The 25,474-nt window shown below is 35.7% G+C and overlaps 1 protein-coding gene across 8 annotated transcripts in view; it reads left to right on the top strand.

The window, feature by feature from the left end:
• LOC132784774 (uncharacterized) overlaps positions 1-25,474 on the top strand; it is a 130,572-nt gene that overhangs the window by 66,921 nt on the left and 38,177 nt on the right. For 4 of the 8 annotated variants that reach the window (XM_060790615.1, XM_060790616.1, XM_060790614.1 and 1 more), the window contains exon 3: positions 21,202-21,246. The exons of the other annotated variants lie outside the window; for them this stretch is intronic. In XM_060790615.1, coding sequence (XP_060646598.1) covers positions 21,202-21,246 — 45 coding nt within the window. The remainder of the gene's footprint in view (positions 1-21,201; positions 21,247-25,474) is intronic. 8 annotated transcript variants of the gene reach the window in all.

The raw sequence follows: 25,474 nt of genomic DNA, 5'->3' as shown, positions 1-25,474 counted from the left end.
AAACTATCAAAAAGATCTCATCTGATCTAAATTGTTAATTTTGAATCTTTTGTTAAAGAGTCGCAATAAATTCTTGATTTTCGACTATAATATTTTATTTTGTGTTTGTTGACATTAAGTAGGTGTTGTCATACATTTCTAAAACTCTCAAGTTTACCAGCGCCAAGTTTCGCAATTCGTTTTGTGCAAAATATTTCGAGCCTAAACTCCCACGCTTTCCACATTTCGCATATTAGCGATTGAATTATTCCAGCTAACTAAGTTGAAATGCTCAGACACAGTTAACAGATTGATTCAATTGCATGCACTATGACTTTTGCATTTAATTTATGCTCATAGACAACTCTATTGCACTCACAGCAACAGCACTCCCACAACCAACTCCTTCAGCAGTGTTTCAATGTTCATGGCGAGGCCTTGGGTTTGCCGTATGTGTAATCCGCTTAATTGCTTAAATGAAGAAATAGGATTACGGCCCCAATTTATGTGAAACCATTGCCATCGGTATCTATGTAGACATTTGCGAGTTTTGTCTGTGTAAATATCTGCACACACAAATTCAAATGTGTGTGTACTTATCATCCAAACAAATAAAATTGCTCACAATTTTCTAAATGTGGCATCTTTTGTGGAAGCTTTTGATTTTTGAGCTTTTTCGTGCTGTCCTTTGTATGTTAAATGTAAGATAAGTGTTAACATTTTATAAAATAATTCTAGCAATATAATAAGCTTCCATTCGAAAAGTAAAAGTGAAAAGTTAGCGTACATTGTTTCACTAAAATCGAGACGCCTCCGCATGAATATTTTTGAAAAGTGTTTTGAATATTTACCTTGCTGGAAATAGATTTTCCTTCAGGCTTATTCACATCTAAAAGTCTTAAGACTGCTGAGGTTGAATGGTCTGGGGGCGCTGTACATGCTGACATTTGACAGCTTTCGGACAACAATGAACTAATTTAAGCAGTGCAATGTCATACATCAACAAGGCATGTTATTTGTATTTGTTGAGTAGTTGTTGTTGATAATGCTCCGCTTTTGCCACATTTCCTAATTTTTAATGTAGCATACATAATATATCTTGAGATACAGTACATAAGCAATACGATATTGAAAAGCAAAAAACTAATACACGCTTCCGGCAAACATAAAACATTTAAAAACATATAGAAACAAAAAAAAAAAAAACAAAAATCTAAAACATGAGAGCGAAACATCAGCAGCTCCCCCAAACGCTCAGCAGCTGCTTGGCGCAATCAATTTTCATGGCTAACCCACAAGTGGATCTTTACAGAGAGCGACGGGATCTTGTGGGCTAATGACATGTGAATAAATCTCTGAGGAAAGTGCGCGTAAAAATATGTTTCTATAAAGAAATGTCGCGAACGCAAGCAAATATGAAAACCACGCACGCATTTTAATTTGTTGCCAGCATTTTGTTAAATACAAATTAAAGATGCGGTCAACAATTCACATAGATCATGAAAGCGTTCATAAATCTCTTTTTTAAAAATCTCGGAAAAGCCCAAAGCAAACAAATTTTCAGGTTTGCGTGCAGCCTTGGCCCCTTATCCATTGAGCCGTTGTGTTTGGAGGTATATTCTCCTTCTTCAACTCCCTTCTTGTCCTCACATTTTGTTTATGGCCTGGCGGGAAAAAAGAAAATGGAATGCGGTGGCAAAAGAGAGAGAGAGAGAGAGGGAGGAGGCTTGAAGCCAGTGAAGCACACTGCCAAATGCAGTTAGTTGCTGCCGCAAACATATGCCATAAAAATAAAAGTGAACTGCAATTGGCGCTGTTGCAAATGTTTGGACTGCAGCAACAGCAGCAGGCCTCACTTATTCAACTTTTCACAGTTTTCGGTCGTGCTTGCGGCTAGCAGTGGCAACAATACACATACATTGCCGTGCCGCTGCCACGTCACTCACTGGGGACGCATTTGTCATCAGTTGGGGGCCACAGAAGAGGCGCTTAAAAAATGCACGCATAACTTGGCTTTTAACTGAGCTGCAACAAAAAGCTATGAAATAGTTTTATGCGTTTATGTTAGATTGTATTTTGTATTCCATCCCACAGTTTTTCATCTTACTTTTCTCCCACCATGCGGAAACCGAAAGTATTCAGGTGTGAACGTAATAAAATGCATTGCTAACATACTGATGTTGGCAACAAACCTCCTCAGCTACTTACGTGCCACTTGATTTGCTTCTACAATCGTGTCGCACTCCATTATTATCGACGATTTAAATGTATCCAAGGGACAGATCTGTTTGATTCCAAAAGAGTATGTGTTCGATTTATTGTATTTTAGTTAACTGATATTAAAATGTATATGCATAAGTGTTTAAGAAATTATAAATAAGCTTTATAGATAGTAATCGATAGCAGTCATTCGATAGTTTTCAGCCGGTCGCCGATCTTTGAGCGTTAGTGTGTAATAAAAGATCGAAGAGCAATGCAAATAAGTGAGATTCACTGAGAAAAAATGGATTCTTATTTATGTGCATACACAAATATGTTGCGTTGCACTATTTTCATTTGATTGGTCTTCTGCAAGCTGAAAATTAATGCCAGACAAGGAGGTTTATTGAGGTAGATCAGGTCAACAAGTTTGCGTGTTTGATGTTTACAAAGTTCTAGGTGTTGTTTACGTCTGTTTGTCTATTGATTCAACTGCAAATTAGCTAATTGACTTGTCGCAACTCAAGTTTGCTTTTCCCAAGTCCTCAAAGTTTTTTTTCATGGCCTTTTCAAAAATATTCCCATCTTGTTACTGACATTTATATACGCAATGTTTCAATCAATGTTCCGCCTGGTGTAGGTCGATTATAAATACCAACACTATATTAAAGCAAATTTTGTCAGGTCTCAACAGCTGCGCGCTCAATGAAGTTGCCAGCCAGAGCAGCAACAGCAATAGCTAAAGCAACTACAACACCGGATAGACGCACCTGTCATGAGCAAAATCGAAGCATAATTTATGATAATTTTATGCCGACACTGAGAGAAAAGAAAAGAAGAAAAAGCAAACAACTTTAAATTATTTATGTATGGCGGCTGCTGTCTGATATTGGGCAAATAAAGCGACCCAAATTAAATATGCATGCTATGCATATATCAAGTTAATTGGGTTAATTGGCGCCATTCGCGACAGGGTCCCAAACATGGCACGAGGTTCGGGCTAGAGTGATTTTTAGTGTGGTGTTCGCAGGTTATTCATTTTACAATCGGCTTAATGCTATTATTCAAATTGCCTTATCAATTTTAATTAAATTTATAAATATAATTTTGGAGGCTGGCGGTGGAACATGAGTTAATCCTTGTAAGCTTTTGTTAAAATAGAAAACATTTATAATTCAAATTCAGTTAGAAATTATTACTGAGATTTAAGCCTAGATTAAATGTCTAATTTGTGATTTTAGCAATTTTAAAATATTTATTTGTTTAAAAAATACTATAAATCAATGTAATCTATTATGCTATCAATGCAATCATTGCAATTAAATTATAAATTAACAGTAAAGTACAATGTGAATATATGAGTTTATAAAATACTCAAAAGATTGCTTTAAATACAATGGAAACTATTAACGATATACAAATACAATCACCACTCGCTCACCTCTAGTAACGATCGCCGAAAGTAAAATGAAAGCGAATGCCTTCAGTTGTAACAAATTAAACTCATTTATCAGTCGAATGTTTTCCTGTTTGACAACCCGAACTTATTACTCATATCACAATGCCTTTCTCTTGGAATTTATTATGGCACCCAATAATCTCACACATATTTTGGCAAATCAGGGCGCTTCACCGTGAACACGAACAAAAAAAAAAACCGAAAACAACAACATTCGTCAAATGCACAATAAACAAATCTTAATAAGAAATTTGCATAATTTGATCATTTATTTTCGTGTCGCTGCGCTTTACACACTACACACAGCGTGGGGCAACCGTATCAAGTAGCTGATGATTTTGTTTAATTCGGTTGAACTGAATAGCAAAAGTTAAAGAGATGCGATAAGTTTAGTCTAGTCGTTCAAAATTCCAATCAAATCTATCCCATATTTCTGAATGCCTGCTTGTTTCGACTAATTTGCCTAACAATAGGATTAAGCACGCTTATTAGTTATAATTCGTTATTGTATTTAGTCGGAGCATCATCAACAACTCCAACATTGAGTCACTTCTGCTGTCGAAGTCACAATCGAATGACAAATGTCAAAAGAGGTAGATCATTGTTTTAGCCAGTTGTTCACACAATATATCTTGTTGATTCTATCAAAGAAATGGCTTTCTACGTCTAATTTATTTCGCTTTTTAATATGTTTTATTTAGTTTGAACTCAATTTATGGCTGGGCGTTGACATTGTGTAACTGAACAGCAAATGGTCTTTTGTTTTACACACTTTCATTTCTCATCTATGTTGGCTTCCGCATGCTATTTAAGAGATCATTGTTGAAAGATTGTCGACAATTTGCAATCAACTGCCTATTGCATTTGATGCAAAAGTACTACTATTTACATTAATGATCAGTAATCTGTTTTGCAGTAAAGACAAGATTTTACTATTTCCTGCTGTTTTTTGTTTTCTCAAAAACAGTACAATCACGTCTCTTTTATTGTATGCTAACGCTTTGGAGTTTTGTTGAAAATTTGTTATTTCCATAATACTTTAAATAATTTTACCTTTTGGAGCTTTCAAAAATCCAAAGGATTTTCAAAAGAAAGGATTTAATCATAAAAGAAAATTTATTATAAGTACTCGTAAAAGCAGCTCATTGTTAAGATGACCAACTTTGTATATGCTTTAGAGGTTTCTTGATGATGCTTCGCTTTCAAGCTTTTCGGTTCCCCCATAGAAAGTGAAAAGAATCGAATCGAATTATGAATTCTGGCCCAACCGGTCATTTTTTATGTAGGCTGTTTATTTTTGTATGTTTTCCTGTTCATGTTCACTTTTAAGTTAAGCTAAAGCAGACATGCCCAAAATATGACCAAAAAAAGTTGTTGAATAATATTTAAAGCTTTTAATTTACGATGCAAAAACACACGCAGAAAGCAAAGAAAAAAATATAAAATAATGCATGACGCTCGGTTGGATGAGACGATGACATTGTGTCAACGCCATCAGAGCCGCCTTTTTGGTCATTGTCAACGCGTTTGTAAAAGCAAATAAATAAGGTAACGAAAAGCAAATAATACAAAATAAAACATGAAATGGATGGACGGTTTTTTGAATACCCTATGGCTACAATGGGTGTTGTACTGTATTGTTTGTAAAAAGGCAGATTACGCCTCTAGTGTTGAGCGGCTACGAACGAATGAACAATAATCTGAATAAGTTCAAATGCCTCGTACCTTATTTTTTAATTGTTCATTATTGGGCTTTAGTTCGTTCTTGCTGAGTTTTTCATTGGTTCCAATTTTTATAAGTCGCTCTTTTGCGGTTATATTTTTTATTTCAGCGTTAGAGTTTGATTGAATTGAATTGTAATGTGCCTTACAAATTTTAAGTATATACCCAAACTCAGTTATAATACTATACAAATAATAGAATACTTCTCATAAAAGAATGCTTGAACTAACTCGCACGGTAAAAAACGAAAAAACGAATCGAACGAACTGGTTCACTGATCATAATTGAACGAACGAACTTATTCAGCAAATTGAACCACATTTTCATAGACAAAACGCGATTGCATCAATAGAAAATATATTTAGGGTAGTTATTAGTCGGGCACTTGTTATTTTTTATTTGTATTTCTTTTTTTTGCGTGCATGCCAAAGTTAAATGTATTAATAGCAGCTCCTCCGCATACCTTTTGGTTTAATAAATAACAGGGCGTTATTATCAAACAGCAGCAATAAAAAAAGAAACGACTACGACAAGCTTAAATATGAAATTGAAGATTTAGTTCATAAGTAAATATGGCAGGAGATATCGTGTGAATGAATCATATTGCGAATTTCGTCGTTTCTGTTATTTTGTTTTGACTTTGGCATTCGTCAAAAGGCGGCGAAGAGGTTAATGTACCTACGCAATACGTAACCGTAACTCGACTGGCTCTTTTTAAAATCTTTATTGTTGTTGCTGTGATTTTATTTTAAATTTTGATTATGTGGGTTAATTATAATTTTGAACTCTGTGGAGTTCCTCAGCTGAAAGCCCTTTTTCCGTTGACCTTCTTACGTTGCATAAGTCTTTGACAGTCGAGCCATTAGTTAGATTGACGAGATGGTCCTCGTAGTCAGAACCTGCGCATCTGTCACTTAGGCGAAATTAAAACATTTTTCATAATTAATGACTGCAGATACTGTTAAAGTTCCTTCTCCTGCAAGTCAAAAACAATAGCAATTGCAGTCGGCTGTAAAATGTAGCCGGAAATATTTAAAATGCCAAGTTGGCAGCCAACAAAAAACAAATCGAGAAAAATAAAACAATAACAGCGCCAAAGCTAACGGGCGAAAAGGGAAAATAATACCAAAAGGCAAGTTTTAGTTGTTGCCTGGGTGACTCGGCTCTTAAGCCAAATTAGATAACAACTAGCGCAGCGGGAAGCAGAAAATAACCAAATACCGAATCCGAACAAACGAGACGACATTATGAAAATATGTCTTGCCTCGTGGGTGAGCTTTTCAAAAGGGGGGGCGTAACTATCCTTTTGCTCTTGGCCATATAATTGCATGCCCATTCTCATTGTTACGTCATGAGCACAAAATAAATGACTTCCGTTTTGTTGCCTTGTTGTTGCCCCGTTTGAGTGCAACCTGAGTGCTGTGTGAGTCGTGCGTAAGAATCACCATTTTCTGCCGTATTTCCTTTGGCTACTTCGGTGGAAGCATTTCATTTTATTTTACATTTATTTTCTGAAACCAGCACGTGTTCGTTTGCCAATAAAATGAAGGTATTTAAAAGAGTGGCCGCTGAGTAATGTTGCATTGCTGCATGCAACTCAATTTAAAAATTATATATTTAAACGATTTCGATTTTTCATCTGATATTTTAGTAATTATTTCCAAGTAAAGATTCGATTCATTTTCTAAAAATATAAAACGTCAACAAAAAAACATGGATTTATCACAATATTCAAATTCTGTCAAAACTTTTTCCTTAAAGCAAATAATGTTGTAAATTATGCCATGAATAAATCAACAAATGTATGAATAAAACAATTGCAAAAATTTAAAATACATATCGAAGCAGAAGCACCACAAAAACTAGATTTAGTTATATGACATTAATATACAAATAAAAAGAGAATATTTCGATAGTTTAACAATTGAATTCAATGTATTTTTTCATTGATGCGAGTGGAATATTAAAAACATTGCAATCATCAATTCGCCAACTTAACTGCATGAACAAATTCAGCTATTTTCCATTATCGTGCAACGTTTTTGGGGGCATGGTATCTATTAAACATTTATGAGCGACAACTGAATGCATTATTTACGAAAAGGCCAAACAAAAAAAGCGCAACAAAAAATCCAGAAAAGTGCAACGTTTTGACCAACAAAAATTGATAAATTATAGCATTGAAAACGCATTTGGTCGAAAAAGAAAAACTGAAAATGTTGATTACATAATGTTGCACGTCCAAGTCCCCATTTGCTTTGATGCTGTTGCACGTTCGCCATATTTGGCACAGACTGTCTTGTCTGTCTTTGTGTGAGAAGCTGCTGGTTGTTGCAACAGTTGCAAGCTGTGATTTGGTCGCATTGGTTCCGCATTTAAACACAAACTGACAATTTACTTCTTCACTGCAACAAGCTGCTGCCGCTGCTGGCAAATCGTTTTTATGCTTTTAAGGAAATTACAAAAAAAAGAGGAAAAAAAAAAAACAAACAGTAAAAACAACAAATAATAAAATGCAGAGAAATATGTCGAATAACTAAAAGCGTACGCTTTTTATTTATTATTATATATATAATACTTGTATTTTTTTTCTTTCTAACTGACTTGAATGACACATAAACTGTTTGTGTTGTTGTTGTTGCAGTGGTAATAAGCTTCAGTGCAATATTAGCTGTGGCTACAAATTGCGCCCGCCCGGTTGCTGCCGCTTTTGTGCTCAAGTGTATGTGTTGCATGATAATAAAAATGTTTGCCAAATGGCGCGCACAACATTCATACTACAATGGCGGCCTTTTGAGCATGGGTTTTAAGGTTCGGTTTGGATATGGTTTGGTATGTTTCAGTTCAGTTCAGTTCAGTTGAGTTTGTTGGCTATTTGGCTTTGGGGGCGCTGCTCTTCATTGTTGCCGCTGTTGTTGCCACTGGCTCTGACTTGGCATTGTTTGCTTTGCAATCATTGTCTACCCCTCAACCCTCAGTCCACCACCACTAAACAGCAGCAGCAGCTTCTTGTTGTCGCTTGCTGCTTGTTTCTTTTGCGCACAATGAGAATATGCATGTTTCCAATTATGGCGCTCAAAAGCCAGCCAACAGTAACAGCTAGCGACTATGGAACAATAGAAGATGACGATGATGATGTTGATGATGATCCTGAATGATGATGACTACAAAGCAGAGCTCTCTCACTCCTCATTCTGCATACTCCACTGTAAATGGAAATTTCTATACATCGAAAATGAAAATATTTGTAAGTATGAAACAAAAGGCTGGCGCTAGCAAAAATGTTCGCTTTCACTGTAGCTGCCTAATGCATTTTTCCACTTACGATTCGCATAAACGTATGTGCACATTTTCGTTGAAGATCTCTCTTGAAATGCCTATTATGATATAAGCCAGAGAGCATTTTCAGTTTTTAGTGTTGCGCTACAAAATACAGATGCTTGACATATAAAAATGCATTTGGTTTTTTAAATATTATAAGACACGCTGCAAAGTATGGTTGTTTTATGGTTTTGTTTATATTCGCATACAGGATTTATCAGACATTTCTTCAAGCTCAGATTTGAATAAACTCATAAGAATATTTATAAATATATAAACAACTGCAAATTGATTCTCTCACTTCAGAAACAACGTTACATTTTAGCATTGAATTGAATATATTAGCATATATTTCTTAAAACTTATACTTAAACCGTCTAATAAAACAATCGACAAACATTTATATTGAAGCATATTTAAAACTAGCTTTGGCATTAAGATACCTTCAAAATCTGCAGCTGGTTTCACGTTCATTAATCTTCAGTAAGATCAGTGAATGTAATTGAGGGTTACAAAACAAAACATAACGCTAACCCGCTCTCGGTCCATTCATCTTGTTCAGATTGTAAAACAAACATCGAATTGCATTAAGCGTGCATTCATTCATTCATAGGTTATTCAACTTCAAGTTCGATTTATTTAGCACTCGTCTCACGCAAAATGTCATGAGCGCTACTTATTTCATATATCAAAAATCCTTATGTAAATATTGATGTGCGGATAGCCTTGTCAGAAATAAATGTGAATAAATCGTATATGAAAATGATATAAATTGTGATAAACAATGTCAGACATTGACTTTAATGCATGTTCATAACATATTTAAACAGTGTTTGGGTTTGTTTTTGGAGCTACAATTCAGCTGCCGAATGTTGCTCGTCGTCTTCCAAGTAAATGACTCGATGACTCTGTGAATTGTGACTGTGACTGTGAATGAGTCCCAAAGTTGTTGCTGTCGCATGACGTGGCTAAGAAATGTATCTTACAGATGCGCTGCACGTATTCAATTCGAAAACCCTTTTGGCATGCATTAAGGCAAACAGTTTTATGGCAAATTAAATGCAATTAAGTGCAGACTACACACACAGAGTCAGAGTCAGAGACAGACACCCGGGCACACAGTCATTGGAAGTGATGAAGCCATAACAATTTATATATTGCATATTAAAGGCAAATGCCAAATTGTCGCCGTAATACTCTTAAAAGCACATTCATCGAATAAATTTTACAAATTTCAACGCAATTAATTTCTCTCTGTTAACGAAATTTTCCCTTAGAGTCATTTAACACCTCATTCAATGCATATAAAAAGTAATACAATAAACGCATTTACTTTAAACACATATCCATTGATTTAATAAATAAAACACTGTTGACAATGTCAATGCCTGATGGGTTAATATAAATGAGTTTGTAACACATACCTTTTATTTGTGACACATATGCAAAAGGGTATTTAAGACTGTTTATAAGTCAATAGATTTATCTACTATAAAAGCGAACTAACTCCTGGCACATGTGTACGCCTTAATATACCAACAGTAGCAAAATATTTCTTACTTTTTGTAAATTTAAAATGAATATATTACACGCTCGTGTGCTGGCAAAGTGTGCCATAAATTTATACTAAATAAAAATAAACTCCCAAATGAAAATTCAATTCGTCATGCGACATCTGAAGGTTTAGGCCGGGCTTAAACTGGGTCGGGGCACAGACGACGGCTGCTGCTGTTGCTGCCACTTCAACCTTGACAAGTGAAATCTAAAGGCGCACACAATTTCCGCAAGTGGCTTTTGCCAACTTTAACTGAAAACCTGTTAAGGGCACACAGACACATACACACATACACACATGCACGCACATGTTAAGCAACAAAACAGAAATAAAAAGGCTAAAAGGGAACCACGCACAAACTTTATGCAGAAAAATGTTAAAAGGAAACGGCTCAAACAGGCTGCCAGTTGGCCAGAACTTTGTTGGCTGGCGTGCAGTTGTTGGTTACCTGTTTTTCTCTGCTGTTCTCCTGCATGACGTTGTCGCTAAAAAGCTCCAACTTCGCACACCACTCACACACACACACACACATCACGCACACATCGAACCACTTGGCAGCAGTTCTCAGTCCAGTCACGGCAGGCAGCCTGATAAGTTCACTGGTGAGTTCAAGGTGAAGCGACCACAGTTTTGTGTTCCCTGTTATGTATGTGTGTACCTCGGTCGGTTCTCCAGTTCCCTTTCCTCGGCTCTGCTCTGCTCTGGTCTTGTCTCGTCTACGTTTTCGTCTTGGCATAGTGTCATTGTTGCCATGGCTGGCTCTTCACATTCAGCTCAGAGTCGTCATCGTCATCGTCTGCTTGGCTTCCTTTTCGCCTTTTTGTGTGTTGTTTTTGCATCTGTTTTTTTGTTTTGTCCCCATTTCTTCACGTGGCCTGCCCTGCTCCCATTTGCTTGAGCGCAGTCTTAAGTGCCAGCCAGGGCACATAATTACACACTACATACTAGCTGGCCCCCATGCAAATGCCTCGGTAGTGAAAAATTACATCAAGAATCATTTGTTAAGTCAGCGAATATAAAAGAAGAGATAAAAAACAAGACTGTAATTTATGTCGCACTCGGCAGACCCTCAAAGAGTTAAGTCACTGCAATAAATAGTCGAAAAATGCAATTGTTAAGATCGGTGTATCTATGCGACGTCTAAAAGGTAGAACATTAACTTGAATATAAAAGTCAAATAATAAAAAAAAAACTTATTTTAATTTGTTAATCTGTAACTAAGCATATTTATACTTTTTACTTGATTTGTAATTTATTTTTCATTGATCGTTACACATTCCAAACCACAGTCTTTAACATTCCTGAAAAAAGTGTTCAAATTATTAATAACTAATTGCTTTGGTTAACAATCTCATATGTTTTAAATTTTTGGGTATAATGTGAATGTAGTAAGATATCGGTATACGAAATATAGCTTTTGGTATAGTTTAGTATTATTTGCTTATTGAATTAGTATTATTTATCAAAACTACCGCACTGTTTACGTTTTATTGAAAAATAGCTAGCGGGTATCTGGTAGTAGAGGGAGCTCGACTTCTTAGCCTTCTTATTTAGAGTTGATTGAAAATGTCTTAAATATGAACTTATACTTATCATAAAGATATAATGTCCATGAAAATACCCTCATTTTTGTAGAATTCGCAGACATTTCTCTATTTTTAGATTGATTTCATTTTCTGCTAATACCAACCCAGCTTATAATACTCCGACCCTGCCAGTTTTTCCTAGAAAAACAGTCTTTTTGCGAAATGATGTGTCATTCACATGGATTCAGACGATTGGCAATTTGAGCCGAACCCCGTCTAGTTTTGTCTTTGCAGCTGCGCATATGTGGCTACCTTTGAATCGAAATTGAAATTGGGTAAACTGTCATTGTACGAAACTCCTCATCCATTTGGAATTAAATCATAAATGAGTTATTGCATAGACAAAATGGGTTCGTGTTCAATGTGAAGTCGGGACATAATCGCACATGAGATCATTCAATTGCCCCGAGACCTGCAAGAGTATCAACATACTCGTATTATATCATAAATCACACTCTTGCAGAGCTTTCGCTCGGCCAGGGAATGGGCCCAGGTACAAAAAAAAAAAAAAAAAAAGGTAGACAAGGCCGGAAAGCTGCGTCAGCGAAGCGAACGAAACGCTGCGCATCAAAGCGTATGAACAAACAGACGTTGAAGAGGTCAACGCGGAGAGGTGCTAAAAGTTCACTTCAAGCCCGTCGTCTGAGATAAATACATAAATATATGTGTTTTGTAAAGCGTTGCAAGTGCCACAATGAACTTATGTAATTGTTCACTTCAACTCGTATTCGTATAGTGCATATATCAATCTTTCAAACGTTAATCCAAATAATGCACTACAAACAAATAAACAATTTTATTTTTTCTGCTCAATTGATTGGGGCATCCCCAAAGAGTGTGTGAAACGGAAGAAGCGGAAAGCGGAAAGAGTAAAGAGGCGAACATCGAACAGCGCGCGTATTTCACAAGACAATTTTCTTTTACACATGCGTTGCTTATAATTAAATTTCAATTAATGATTTAACGGGGCACCTCCTCCTGTTGTTGTGTGCATTTGGGTGTAACGATATTAATTAAAAGCGTTTAAGTCTCATAAAAAGTGTTGCTGCAACCAGTCAGCAACAATGACAACCGCAAACAGTCAATTAAAAAGCAAAGCGTTAACCATTGTTGTTGTTTTTTTAGTTAACTGTGCAACAACATTTTGCCCAGGTCTAAAGAGCGTAACGTTCACAAAATAGAGCAAGTTGATATCTTACAAACACAGTTGCAATTGTTATTGCTGTTGTTGCTTTCATGTTTTAATTGCGATGTGAAACGCACAAAAAAGTTATTCACATCGTTGATGACGAAAATGAAAGTTGCTTTTCGTTTCGTTTTACGTATACAAAATATACTTCTCAAAGATATTTAAGAAAATACAAAATTACTATATTTTGAAATTTGAAAAATTTCATTTCATTTTAGTTAAAGACAAATATTTCATTTGACTACAAATTATTCGAAATTTATAAATATCTTCTAAATTTAGTACACTAAAGCGTATAGCTCTTTGTCTGAATTCATAAAGAGAACTCTTGATTTATGTATTTAAAAACTGATCAATTTGAATGCGTATGGAAATTTAATTTATTTGAGTATTCAGTATTCAACTTACTTATTTGATCTAGCGTAAACTGTGGCCTCTGGCATTCTATGAATCGAGACTCTGACGGCTTTTGGCATATTTGCAAATATTTACAATTTTTAACACGTTTTGTTTACTCCCAAATTTGACACAAACAACCCGAGGGAATTTTTTGATTTTGACCCGAATTTTATTTTTGGTAGCATGCAATCAGTAAGAGTAAATAAATAAATATGGGGAAATATATGGTATACCATATGAAATTTTACATAATGAATATTGATATTTTTCTACAGCAAATACACAATGAATTTGTTTTCATTTCACTTTTAAATTGCACCTAAATAGAAATATTGGTTAGTCATTTGCAAATTTAATCAGCAACTATTTGCTTTAACAAGGTTTATCCAACTCTAATTAGAAACAGTCTCGTCTATCACAATTCAGCATTTTAGGAATAGGGTTTCTCCAGCACCGTTTTGGCTTCCTTAGCATGAAATAAACTCTTTCATTGCTCTCACATTTCTCATTATCCTCGACAAAAATGTGAGGGGGCTGGGAGAGGGAGAGGGGAGAGGTTGTTAGCGAAGGCGGCGCAATACTATTATGAAAACACATTTTCATTATGACTGCAGTTTTTGAAATGTAATAGTTATGAAATTCCCTTATATGCAGACACATATCTAACCATTAACATGAGCCGAATATCTAACAAGAACAGAGCCTACAAAGTAACGAAGCCAAGAACAACAACAACAACGTCATCGCTATCCCTTTTGGCCCATACACATAAGCTCAGTCATGTGAGAGTGTGAGTGTGAGGGGGGAAGGCTTTTGCTTTTGTGCCATCATGAAAAGCAATTTCATGTTATGAATCCGTTTTTGGCCAAGGCGAAGTAGCGCGCCATTTTTGTATTTATTGTACAATAAAATATTATATTTACAGTAAACGAAAATGCGGCCCATTTTTCCCTGAGTGTTTGTGTGTACTACAGCCATGTGTCCGTGTGTGTATCGGTGTGTGTGTGTGTGCAACCCTTTCTCTTTGTACGAGATGTGAGTGTGCTTGCCACACTAATAGCTAAAAAGTTGCGCTTCTCCCCTTAACTACGTTTCACACCGTCCACGTCTCTCCTCGTCTCCGTCCCTGTTCGTCGTCTCAAAAGGCTCGCTGCCTGCGGTTGACTCTGCTCAACTTTTTTGCTCTTACTTGGACTGGCATTTCGTTGATTCTCTAGCTGAAATACATATACTGACACACACACATACACACACACACACACGGACATAGCCTTAGCACAAGGGCAATTCGTTACGGCTCGCACATCGTACACCCGCACAAACAAACACACACACACACCCACATACATACACATACTGACGCAAATACACTCATGCAACCTCCATTTCCTTTTTCCTTTTGCCCCACCAAATGAAATGAGAGCAAAGCGACGTACTTGAACGACTTTGCAATACTCTAAGCTAAGGCCTAGACGGTAAATATATAATTACTCTGAATATTATGAGAATCGCTGAATGTGCAATCCATTTCAATGAAAATATCTCACCTGTTTTTATAGCAAAACTTTCAAGTTTTTATAGAGTATCAAAAGTTATGCTAATTCCGGCGCCTTTGCTAGCTTGTCGATATGTAAGGACTGAAACTATTTCGCATTGGTAAGATTTCGGCATTGGATAAAGTTGCTTTTGCCAAAAGGGACAGCGTAAAAGCGTTGCCCAAAACTAGACTATATCTACTACAAACACACACACATATACACACATGCAGATACATTTACGTTTATATAAGGAACACACACACATTTCTACTACTGTACTAGGATAGAGGGTGGGTGTCTGCTGCGATAAGTCCAATTTCTATTACGATTCTGATTATTTGTTATTTGTTATTGTTGTGTATTGTGATATGTTTGCGACTGCGTTGTTGCTGTTAGTCGTGCTCTGCATTTTGTAACTGACAAGTTTCGTATGGTCGTTCGTAACTGCCAAGTGTATGAAATTTTATACATGCCAAGAAGTTGATTCGTATCACTTTTTCGCTTGCCTTGTGAATTTGTGTTTGTGTGTCTCTTCCTTTGATACTATAAAAAGAAGTCTTATTACTAAGCTATGGCGCAACATGTTGCAAAAGAAATGTATCCAAATAAATCTATTTGAAAAATATAATTGCACATAACACCGGTCTCATGATATGTCCTTCAACTTAATCCTGAAATAAGGAGACGTGTAATTTATTCTCTTTGCTTTGCTGACAGTTTTATTTTGCAGTTTTCACAATTCGAAACATATCTTATCGATTTAAATCGAGTATTAGATTTACATATAAATTGTGCCGATTCTCACTTTTTTGTTTTGCACCTTTTGCCACTTTGCTGTTAAAAATAAAAGTTGCAACAGTCGTTCTGGTCACAACAATTTGAAACTTTTTATCCAAGAATGTTCTTTTTTCTTCCATTTTATTGTTTTTACGGTTTTTGTCCTGCGCCACACTTTGGTCTATCAGAGTTGTGCCCATTTGGTGTCCATTTTTGTCTTTTATCGTTATTTTTTATGTCAGGTGTGTGACAAATTAATAGGCGTAAACCTGATACTTTTTTTCCCATTGTATTATTTGTTGCTGGGCATGATGTGGTCTTCGTTGTACATACACGAATTTATAATTCAACCTAAGGGTGTTGACTTTTTGTATGTCGTATGCGCATGTAGTAGGAACTGTCAACTCAAATTTAATTTGACTTGGGTGCCAAATGTAAAGCCCAGTTCAATAGAGCTGAACGTCAATGTTGCTAAAACCACATCATTTAAAAATTGATGAGACCTCTTAACGACATCAATTTAACACATATGCGATACACACAATGCACACGACATGGTTTCGGCCATAAATGGCATAATTAACGCATATTAAATGATACCATAAAACAGTCATCTGATGGCTGGGCTGCCTGCCGTCGTCCATCGTTGTCCTCGTTAAACTGCACAAAATCGATGAAAAGCCGCTAAGAAAATTATGTATGCATATCGAGCGTTGACCAGAGTTTCGCATCGAGTTAATCATTAAACATAAATGAATGAAACACGCCACACTGAACAAAATTAATCGAGGTGTTCTGTGCATTCTCGAAATGACTTCTTCACTGAGAAATAAACCTGTTGCCTTTTAAAAACTCTTCGTTGGACATATTAATATGTGCAAATTAAATACACCGAATCGAATTCCTTTTTCGAGCAGTGCAGGAAGTGTAATTCTAACCAAACCTGACCAAAAATGAAAACCAGCCGAAACCAAAACCAAAGCGATGAATGCTTTAAGCAGCTTTTGGTTTTGTTTTATATGTGCGCAATTATAAATCTGTATTCCATTTGCCACTTTTGTCGACAAATGGATAAATATTTTACATATTCAACTGTGTGTCAAACGAGTGCACGAGTGTGGGTAACTCCGACAGAATAATGCGGGCCAAGCGCAAAGATATTTTTCGAGCCGACGATTTATGTGGGCCGGGGGCCCTCAAGGTTAACTACAACAAGGCAGGCAAATTGCAAGCAAACTGAAATAACAAAACGAATGCATGCAATTAAAATGCAGTTTATGGTTGCAATGGAAATAACAACAATAACAATAACCGCGCAACCAGTCAACCTCAGAGGCAAGCATCAAAATCAACAACAACAAAAATACATGTACGAATATTGTCAATCATAATTCGTCATATCTCTATATGGAGGCATTGAAAAGTTCACAGTCTCTGAGTACTCTCATATCTTCGGTATATATAGTAGCATATATTGACGATAGTCCAATCTGCGCCAGTTGGTGTCAGATTTGAGCGTTAAGCTTAAATGAAACGCAAAAACTCTGGCAAACAAAAAAGGGTGTTTTTTTTCAGTACACCATGAGCTGACAGAGTTGTCAAATTGCGAAAAAGATAAACAAAAAAAAATGCGCAATAACAGAGAAATGTCTATAACCCAAGTTTATTGGTTTTTTCTGTTAGTAATCGTTACAGATTCAAAACTGAATTTAAAAGAGTACAGTCTCTAAAAATATTTTTTAATACCAATCAACATTTTCTGCTGGGCTTTAGTTATTCAACTATATTACACTTATTGAATTTCATTGAAGTTTACAATTAAATTAGTGAAACCTTACAAAAAGTTGGTCGAGACTTCGTTACTTTGTCTGACAATCTGGTATATTTTTAGTATTCTAGGGTATATTGTAAATATATGATATTTTGAATGTAGCCTTACGTATATTTTTGAATTTTTTGCGGTGTATTAACTTTGTATATTGAAAGAATAAGATCGCACTGTTTTAATTTTATTCAAAATTGAATAATCCATCAACTATTGCTGTCATACTCGTTTTGTACTAAAATATTGATTAAAAAACACGATTCAGGGTTTTGTCAAATTTTGAATAGTTAAATTAAGCTCACCTTTGAATCCTATCACCTCTATAAAACATTTTCTTGGTTAATTATGTGAAAAAGTATTGCTACTCTTTTAAATCGATTTAAAGCAATGCGTATATTTTCAATTGGATAGAGCGCGAAAGGAAAATGAAACAACAATCAAATGTGAAGCAAACATAAAAAATAGTTTTTTTTTGTTTGTGTTTGAAAATTCCCGGTGGAATTAAATAGCTAAATATTCATAAATGTATTTAATTAAATGTTTTTCTATTTGCATGTGGCTATAAATAAATGAAATTGATTTAATTTGTATTTTATATTTTTTTCGTTGCAGGTAAGCGACAATACTCTGGTCAAATGGAAAAAAAACAACTTCACTATTATACTTTAAGCGTGGGAGCAATTGAAAGTCGTAAATAAAAAAGTAGAGCTACTTAATTTATTTATACCTCTATATTTATAACCAACATATGCATTTAACCTCTCCATAATATTTATTATATTTATACCAATAACCTCATTCATCCTCAGCATTCGTAATCGTACCTTTTGTAGTTTGAATCCGACACATTTAACTCGAATATCGAATAAACATTAACATGTGAATACCCTAACCGCAACTAAGCCCCCTTGCAGCTCTCTTGACTGCGACGTGTAGACAACACCAATATTTATATTTTATCTATTACCACAAATCGAGGCAGTTATCGGATCTGCTGAGGAGAGTAGAGAATTTCCATTATGTGTGTGTAGAGCACTCGCTCGCATATTGTATTTGCATGCAATTTAAGGCAGGAAATTAAAAATTCTTTTTGTTTGACAATTTGCCAAACATTTTACATCCGCGTTTAGGCAAGAGTTTTCCGACGTTTTCGCCAAATTGAAATGCAAATGCAGAAAATATGCCAGCCAGAAAAAAAGTTGTCGAAATGAAATTTTCTTATCAAGAGGCTCTCATCTTTTGGAAGCCGCTTATCCAAATGTGCAATCGCATTTATTGAAATATTAATCTAATTATAATTTATATAATTAGCTTTCGCTCACACAAATGCGCAATTCTCACTTTTCCATGGGACTTAGGAACATACATATGTATGTATAAGCGACAAATGCCGTATGAATTTTTATAATGCTCATAAATTTTTCAGTTGCGTGATTCCCATAATATGCGAAGTCTGTCTGAGTCTGCTGAGTACAAGTTATGCTCCTAATTACGAGTATACCTCAGGCATTTCCGCTTCATGAGCTTCTCTCATTAGCCTTTTCAGACAAGAGCTTGAGAGATGCTTGTTGACATTTTGGTGCCAGGAATTTGTTTGCCATCCGAGACCGCGCAACTCTTGGCTAAGGGTTTACATTTTCTTTTTTCCTTTTTTTTTTGCCTACGAGTAATTAGGGTAGACGCACAACTGTCAGCAGAAAAGGTGCCAAATGTGTTTCCGCTTTAAAGAGCCGACAGTAAAAGTGAGAAAATCATTCTAGTGTGCTAGTTTAAAAATGTCCGACTTAAGGCAGATTTACTAAAGATAATTTTACCATAAACTGTTTGCGGTTACTTCAGCAAGAGAGCAGAGCTTGGTGTCTTTTTATTCATGTAACTAAAAATAATGTTAACTGCCATATTTTTTTTTTATTTAAAATTGATTCAATAAACATCGGTTTCGTGTGTATCATCAGCCGCATAATATCTATTACTAATTGGCATATAATTATTGATATGTATTCTAATGTAAAAAAATATCACGCATACGACCTATGCGCCCACGGGTTTAATCGCTTGCTGAGCAATTACAGTCAAGGGTTATTAATTTATACAAATAAATGGACACAAACTAATACACAATTTATACATATATCAACTCATACCCTCACATGTCTCTTCTTGTTCGTTATTATTGTGTATCCTAACTGTGTCATATGTTGATTTTATATGTCTGTTGGTGTTGTCAATAATTGTTAGATTTAAGCAGCTCATTTAAATAATAAATTCCAGTGACATTCTATATATATATATATATATATGTATGTGTGTGTAATTAGTCTTATAATTCAATGTAGTCTAGTCTTAGTTGTTGGCTTTTCCTCCCGATTTCCCCCTTTAGAGAGGATCCGTAATGTATGCAACCAAAAATTATAATGCCACAAAGGATTCAAAGTAGCTAAATTTATGCGCACAATTATTATATTTATCGAGCGAGACAAAAACGACGTTTTATCGTTTCACTCTGTATAACTTTTTCAGGCTGCTGGGCTAACACACTTGTTTATTTATTTTTAAAATGTAATATAAATAATAAAACGTATCTGTATGTTTGATTTTCATTAGCGTTTTGCGCATACACTTGACTGTGTGTGTATGCGTGTGTGTGTGTGTGGGTGCCAGTGGTCATGCTTAAACATATTGGTTTGGGTCGCAATTAATTAATTAATTAAATATTATTGTTTTCCTGTTGGCCACAAACATGCTTGCATTTTACATCAACATTTTTAACATAAAATTGAAATCGAGTATTTTATTATATTTATTGCTTTACAAGTAGTCGACGTAGCCAATGTTTTGTACATTGTACCGGTTGTTGTCTTTAGTGTTTATAAATATAAAATTGAATAAATTGGCAAAAGGTGCAGCGAATCGATGCAAATTGGAATTGAATTGGCGCTTGTCGTGTTCTAAGTGCTCACAAATTAATTGCAATAAAATTAAACTCAAACTGCATTGAACAAAACTCAATCATAGTCGATGCTTGACTTGCGTTTATTTATTTAGTTATGAAATGAATTCTCTCTTTCTCTCTCTCTCTTTCTCTCTATCAATAAACGTCCACTAAGCATATCTAAACTATTTAACCCCAGTTTGCTCTTGTGTGTCTGAATACCCTGTAAATACACAACGAACTATGAATTTCTAACAAATTAAAACACGTTTTCGTATATTTGTGCATTTTGTAAATACCCATATTGAATAATTCATACATTTGATGCCAAAATAACAATAACAAATACTCTTTTTACACCCAAATAAAAGCATTCCTCAAAAGTGGTCGGCCATTTATATATAGTTTTGTCTTCTTATCGTTCTCCACATATTATCCACAATACATACGTATAACTATACTGCATATTACATATTATATACATCTAACTATGCATAGCAACTGTGCAACCAATGTAGTTTCGCATAGAGAGAATAACACCTGGTCCAACCATAACAAACAAATAAACTACAATTCGGCAATTCCATATTGATTGCCGAATTCCAAAAAAAAAGAAACGTAAAATAAAAACCTCAAACCGACCATTAAAACATTGAGAGCAATGAAACATTTTTACCAGTGGCGACATTTTCTTTTCTGGTTTTTCTTTTATATTGCAGGTTTCAGACACCAATAAAAGCGTTTGCCTGCCTGACAGCCACAAGGTAAGCTCCAAAGCTGCTCACCACTGACACAAATAATCAAATAATTCCTACGTATACATAACCAACAACATGCCTACATAATTTCAATCCTAGTAGACTTTCCCATTACATCAACTCTATTCAAAATAAATAAATAGTTCCACCTTGCATATGTCGTTTTGTAGCGTCCTTTTTTATTGTGTGTTGTTGTTCTTATTGTCCTTTCCAATTGGCTAGAATTCAAATAATCAATTATCCAAATTGCATTCATTCAATTGATTCAATTTTGTAGTGTTAAGTAGATAATTAGATTTAGTAGAATTTTGTTATTGCTTCTCAAATATTTTTAATCAAATCACAGATATAGTGTCTGCTGATTTATTTAGAACGAATTCTTATTTTAGCTACTTTTCTTGATTTTTGACATTTACTCGTATTCCATTCTCTGCTCTCTTTTGGCTATCAACTTTAGTACGAATTTTGAATTCCTATTTTATAAAGAAACAATTTTCATATTTTCTCACTTCTAACTCAATTTGGCGGTCAGTGTAAACAATAATTTATTCTACATAGTTTCCTTGGTCTTATGTTAACATTACGTATACGCAGTATGTCCTCTGCCAAGTAGTCTAAAACGACTACAGTTACGGTTACATTTATACTCGCATTGTGGCCAATAACTAAAGCCAACCATCCACAAAAGGCATCTGTGTGTATTTTGCACTCATTTTCTTGGAACGCAACTCGCATTAGAATTGTTGCTGCACTTCGTCCAACTTCGTCTTGTGCGCCAAATGGGCTGCCTGCTGGGTTGAGTATGCGTTGAGAGCAACTGCAATTGTTATGATTTTATTGATATAGTGTATATGTTGTTGGCACATCAAATTTGTTAAACACTGAGAGCAACAAGCTAATCGGGTGCAAGAGCAGCATCGCAGAAGACAGCGGAGGCATCGTCTATGTTTCAATCTGAAAAGCCATTTTAATCTTTCATAAATGTGGCGTACGTGTTTATGGCTGGTGCGTGTCGATGTGTGAAAATGCGTGTGTGAACCATGTCTTAACATACACATTACTATTGTTGTTATTTGTAATTATATGCATTGCTAATCAGCGTCACGTTTCAGTTGTTGAATTTAAAAGGTCTTCGGGCTCATTGAAATGTAATTAGCAAGCAATACTTATGCCTATTGAATCGAACACAGCTTTAATTTGCTACCTGATTCTTGTGCTATAAATTCTGCAAAATTACCAATTCAAATGTAGCTAATGTTGGACTTGTTTCCTAACCTTTGTCTTTCTCAAGTGCGAGGTTAAGTCGGCAAAACAAGCCATTTCGTTGCCAATAGTAAAAAACGATTTTCATTTGATTGCAACTAATTGATTGTGCTTTGCAATCATTCAAATGAAACAAAATTGAGGCATTAAATTGTGTCTATAGACGAAAATCACAAGTGATTAAAAAGTATGCTGCAATCTGAGAATCTAGTTCTTTGATTGGAAATATGTATATTAAAACAAGTAAGAAATCTATAGTCAAGAATGCTCGACCAAAGGATATTTTAAGCATATTGGCACACATACAGACGGACATGGCTAGATCGTCTCGGCTCTTGACGCTGTTCAAGAATATACATATTTTATGGTGTCGAAGATGACTCCTGCCTGGGACATACATTTCCTGCACAAAGTTAAAATGTTATGTTATAAATTTAAATTGCTGAATGAGTTAGTGTTCATGAGTCGTCAAATAATGCATTTCCTAAGCTTTAAGTTCTAAAACTGAAAGCAACAATGCTATTGGATGCAATATAAACTGTGCGTATAAAAATAATTGATTAATCGCCATAGTAATCGGCGATAATGACAACACTTTAGCGCCATATTACACATCATAAAAAAGAGGCCATAACAACATCAATTACAAAAAGGCGCCCGACATGCACACAATCATTGCACTCACACACACACACATAAGTATAGTACATCGAGCGAGGATAGCAGACATGAAGCGGCCATTGGCAATGACTTGGCAAAGCGCAAACTATGTGTGCATGTGTATGAATATGTATGTCTCCAACCACCCTCGCAGTGCACGCCTCCATACAAAACACAAACACAAACATTGTGGCATGTGCAATAATTTATCCGCTAATGTGTAATTATAAACAATTCTTGTTGTTTGTTATTTATAATGGCGTACACGAAAAGGAAAAAAACGAAACTAAACGTTTGTTTGTTTATTGTTGTTGTTATTTCAGTTTATGTTATGGTTGTTGTTGTTGTTGGTGGGTTTGAAAATTGCATGCAAATTGTCGTGCGACAATTTTTAGCGAGGACACGAACCAGCCACGCAACATTGTGTTGTGTTGCACAGGATGCGTGCAGGTGCCACATTTGCCACATGTCTGCCACCCGATATGAACACAGCTCTGGAATGCCAGCGATCAGCTGTTGTTATCGCTCGTCGCTGTTGTTGCTGTGAGTGTAGTTTTGTTAGGTGCGAAAATGTCATGCCGAACAAAATGGCGCTGAACACGCGACCAACTGCAGCAGCGGATACACTGTAACAAGCACTGAAAACAACTGACAACCAACAATTGCGCAATTTAATTGTTTCGAAATTTATGCGCACACGCTTACCTGCGGTTCAACTAAAGCACCAGATGTGCCAAAAATGTTGGCTGCACAAAATGCAGAGCACAGTAATTGTAATTGTTAACAATGCGCAAATTTGTTGACTCTTATTTAAACGCATTATAAAAACTATAGCATAGTTTTGTGGGCCAAGTGTAAGATGCACTTCAACGCAGTTCGACAACATTATTAAAACTCAATTGTGCTGAAAAACACTGTTCTGAGAGCCTTTGACTGCATTACACAGTGTGAAACATCTGCAATTGTTGTCATTCTATTTGCAAGGTTTTTCCTTTTTGAAAGTGGTGCAAAAGAGATTTCACCTTTAACAATGCAGCTGCAACTGCGACAAACCCAAAGCGTTGACACATATTACAAAGCCAACGCATGTCGCGGGACTGTTCCAATTATTGTCGGCCTTTTGGCCCTACCATTTTAAAGCGTTTTTTGTACGTTCTCTTATCCAGCCCTTTTACGGGTTTTGTGCACTGCTATAGAGTGACCAAAAAAAACCTATAGTCCAACGCACTCAAGCTGCGGCCCCACAGGATGTGTATTGTTACGGAAGGGCGGCGCATTTTTAACAACTTCCGCCGTTGGTTGAGTTTTCAGTTTGGACCCAGTTTTAATTACTCTCAGGTCAACGGGAGCGAAGCAGCGACAGAGGCAACAATCGGGCTCAGTATTTGCCGTATTTAGTTGGAGGAGACCCAGTTTCGGTTTTTGTTTACAAAGCCGTCGTTGTTTCTGTTTACTGTTCAGTTGTCTATATTTACGCACTTGACTGCATTTTGAGTTAAAATATTTATTTGGGCTTGACTATGACCTTGCAGAAGATACCTTGATTTGTGTATTCAGTTTAAAAGTAAGCTGAAAAAAGGATTTTGTATATATTTAATAAAATTACTTAGCCAAATGATAAAATTTCGTATTAATCTAATTTATTAAAACGACGAAGCGTGTGTTAAAAGTTCGTCTATCGTGATTTCATTTCTTTTCCAAAAAGGTCAGAACTCCAGTAAAATTACTAATATACACATTAGCATAGCTATGGAGAGCTTTCATTACCCGAGGGATCTTGTTATTTTGTCTTATGTTTATTTAAATAAAATTCTCGGTTTTCTGTTTGTGTTTCACTTTAATTTAAATTCGCGTAGAGTCATTTGTCCCCCTCTGGCTAAGACTATTAATCAATATGAACAACATGGCCATTAAGTGCTGACTTTTCCATTGACAATGAGTAGCCACTTAATTTCCTATAGGCCGAAACGATTGCACTGCGTAAACGTAATGTTGGCATTGACTTCATTTCCTTGAACGTTTGGCAAAAACAGAATTTATAAGCCGAAATCCCTGAGCTCAACTCAACTCAAATCCAAATCCAACGTCCATTTTTGCCAATTACTAACACAACAGATTGAAATTTCAATTTGAATGCTTGACATGAATTCTGAAAATTTTCGGTAGCAATAACACGCGATATTGTGATTGAAAGCAAACCTCGCAGAGAGAGTGTGCGAACGAACGAGCGAGTGAGGACATTTGGCATTTATGACGCATACGCCGTGTGAATCGAGTGAAGCCAATGATGATGATTATGAGTATGAGAATG

The sequence above is a fragment of the Drosophila nasuta genome, chromosome 2R, assembly GCF_023558535.2.
Source record: "Drosophila nasuta strain 15112-1781.00 chromosome 2R, ASM2355853v1, whole genome shotgun sequence".
Taxonomy (NCBI): domain Eukaryota; kingdom Metazoa; phylum Arthropoda; class Insecta; order Diptera; family Drosophilidae; genus Drosophila; species Drosophila nasuta.
This window is presented reverse-complemented; position numbering and strand designations above follow the sequence as displayed.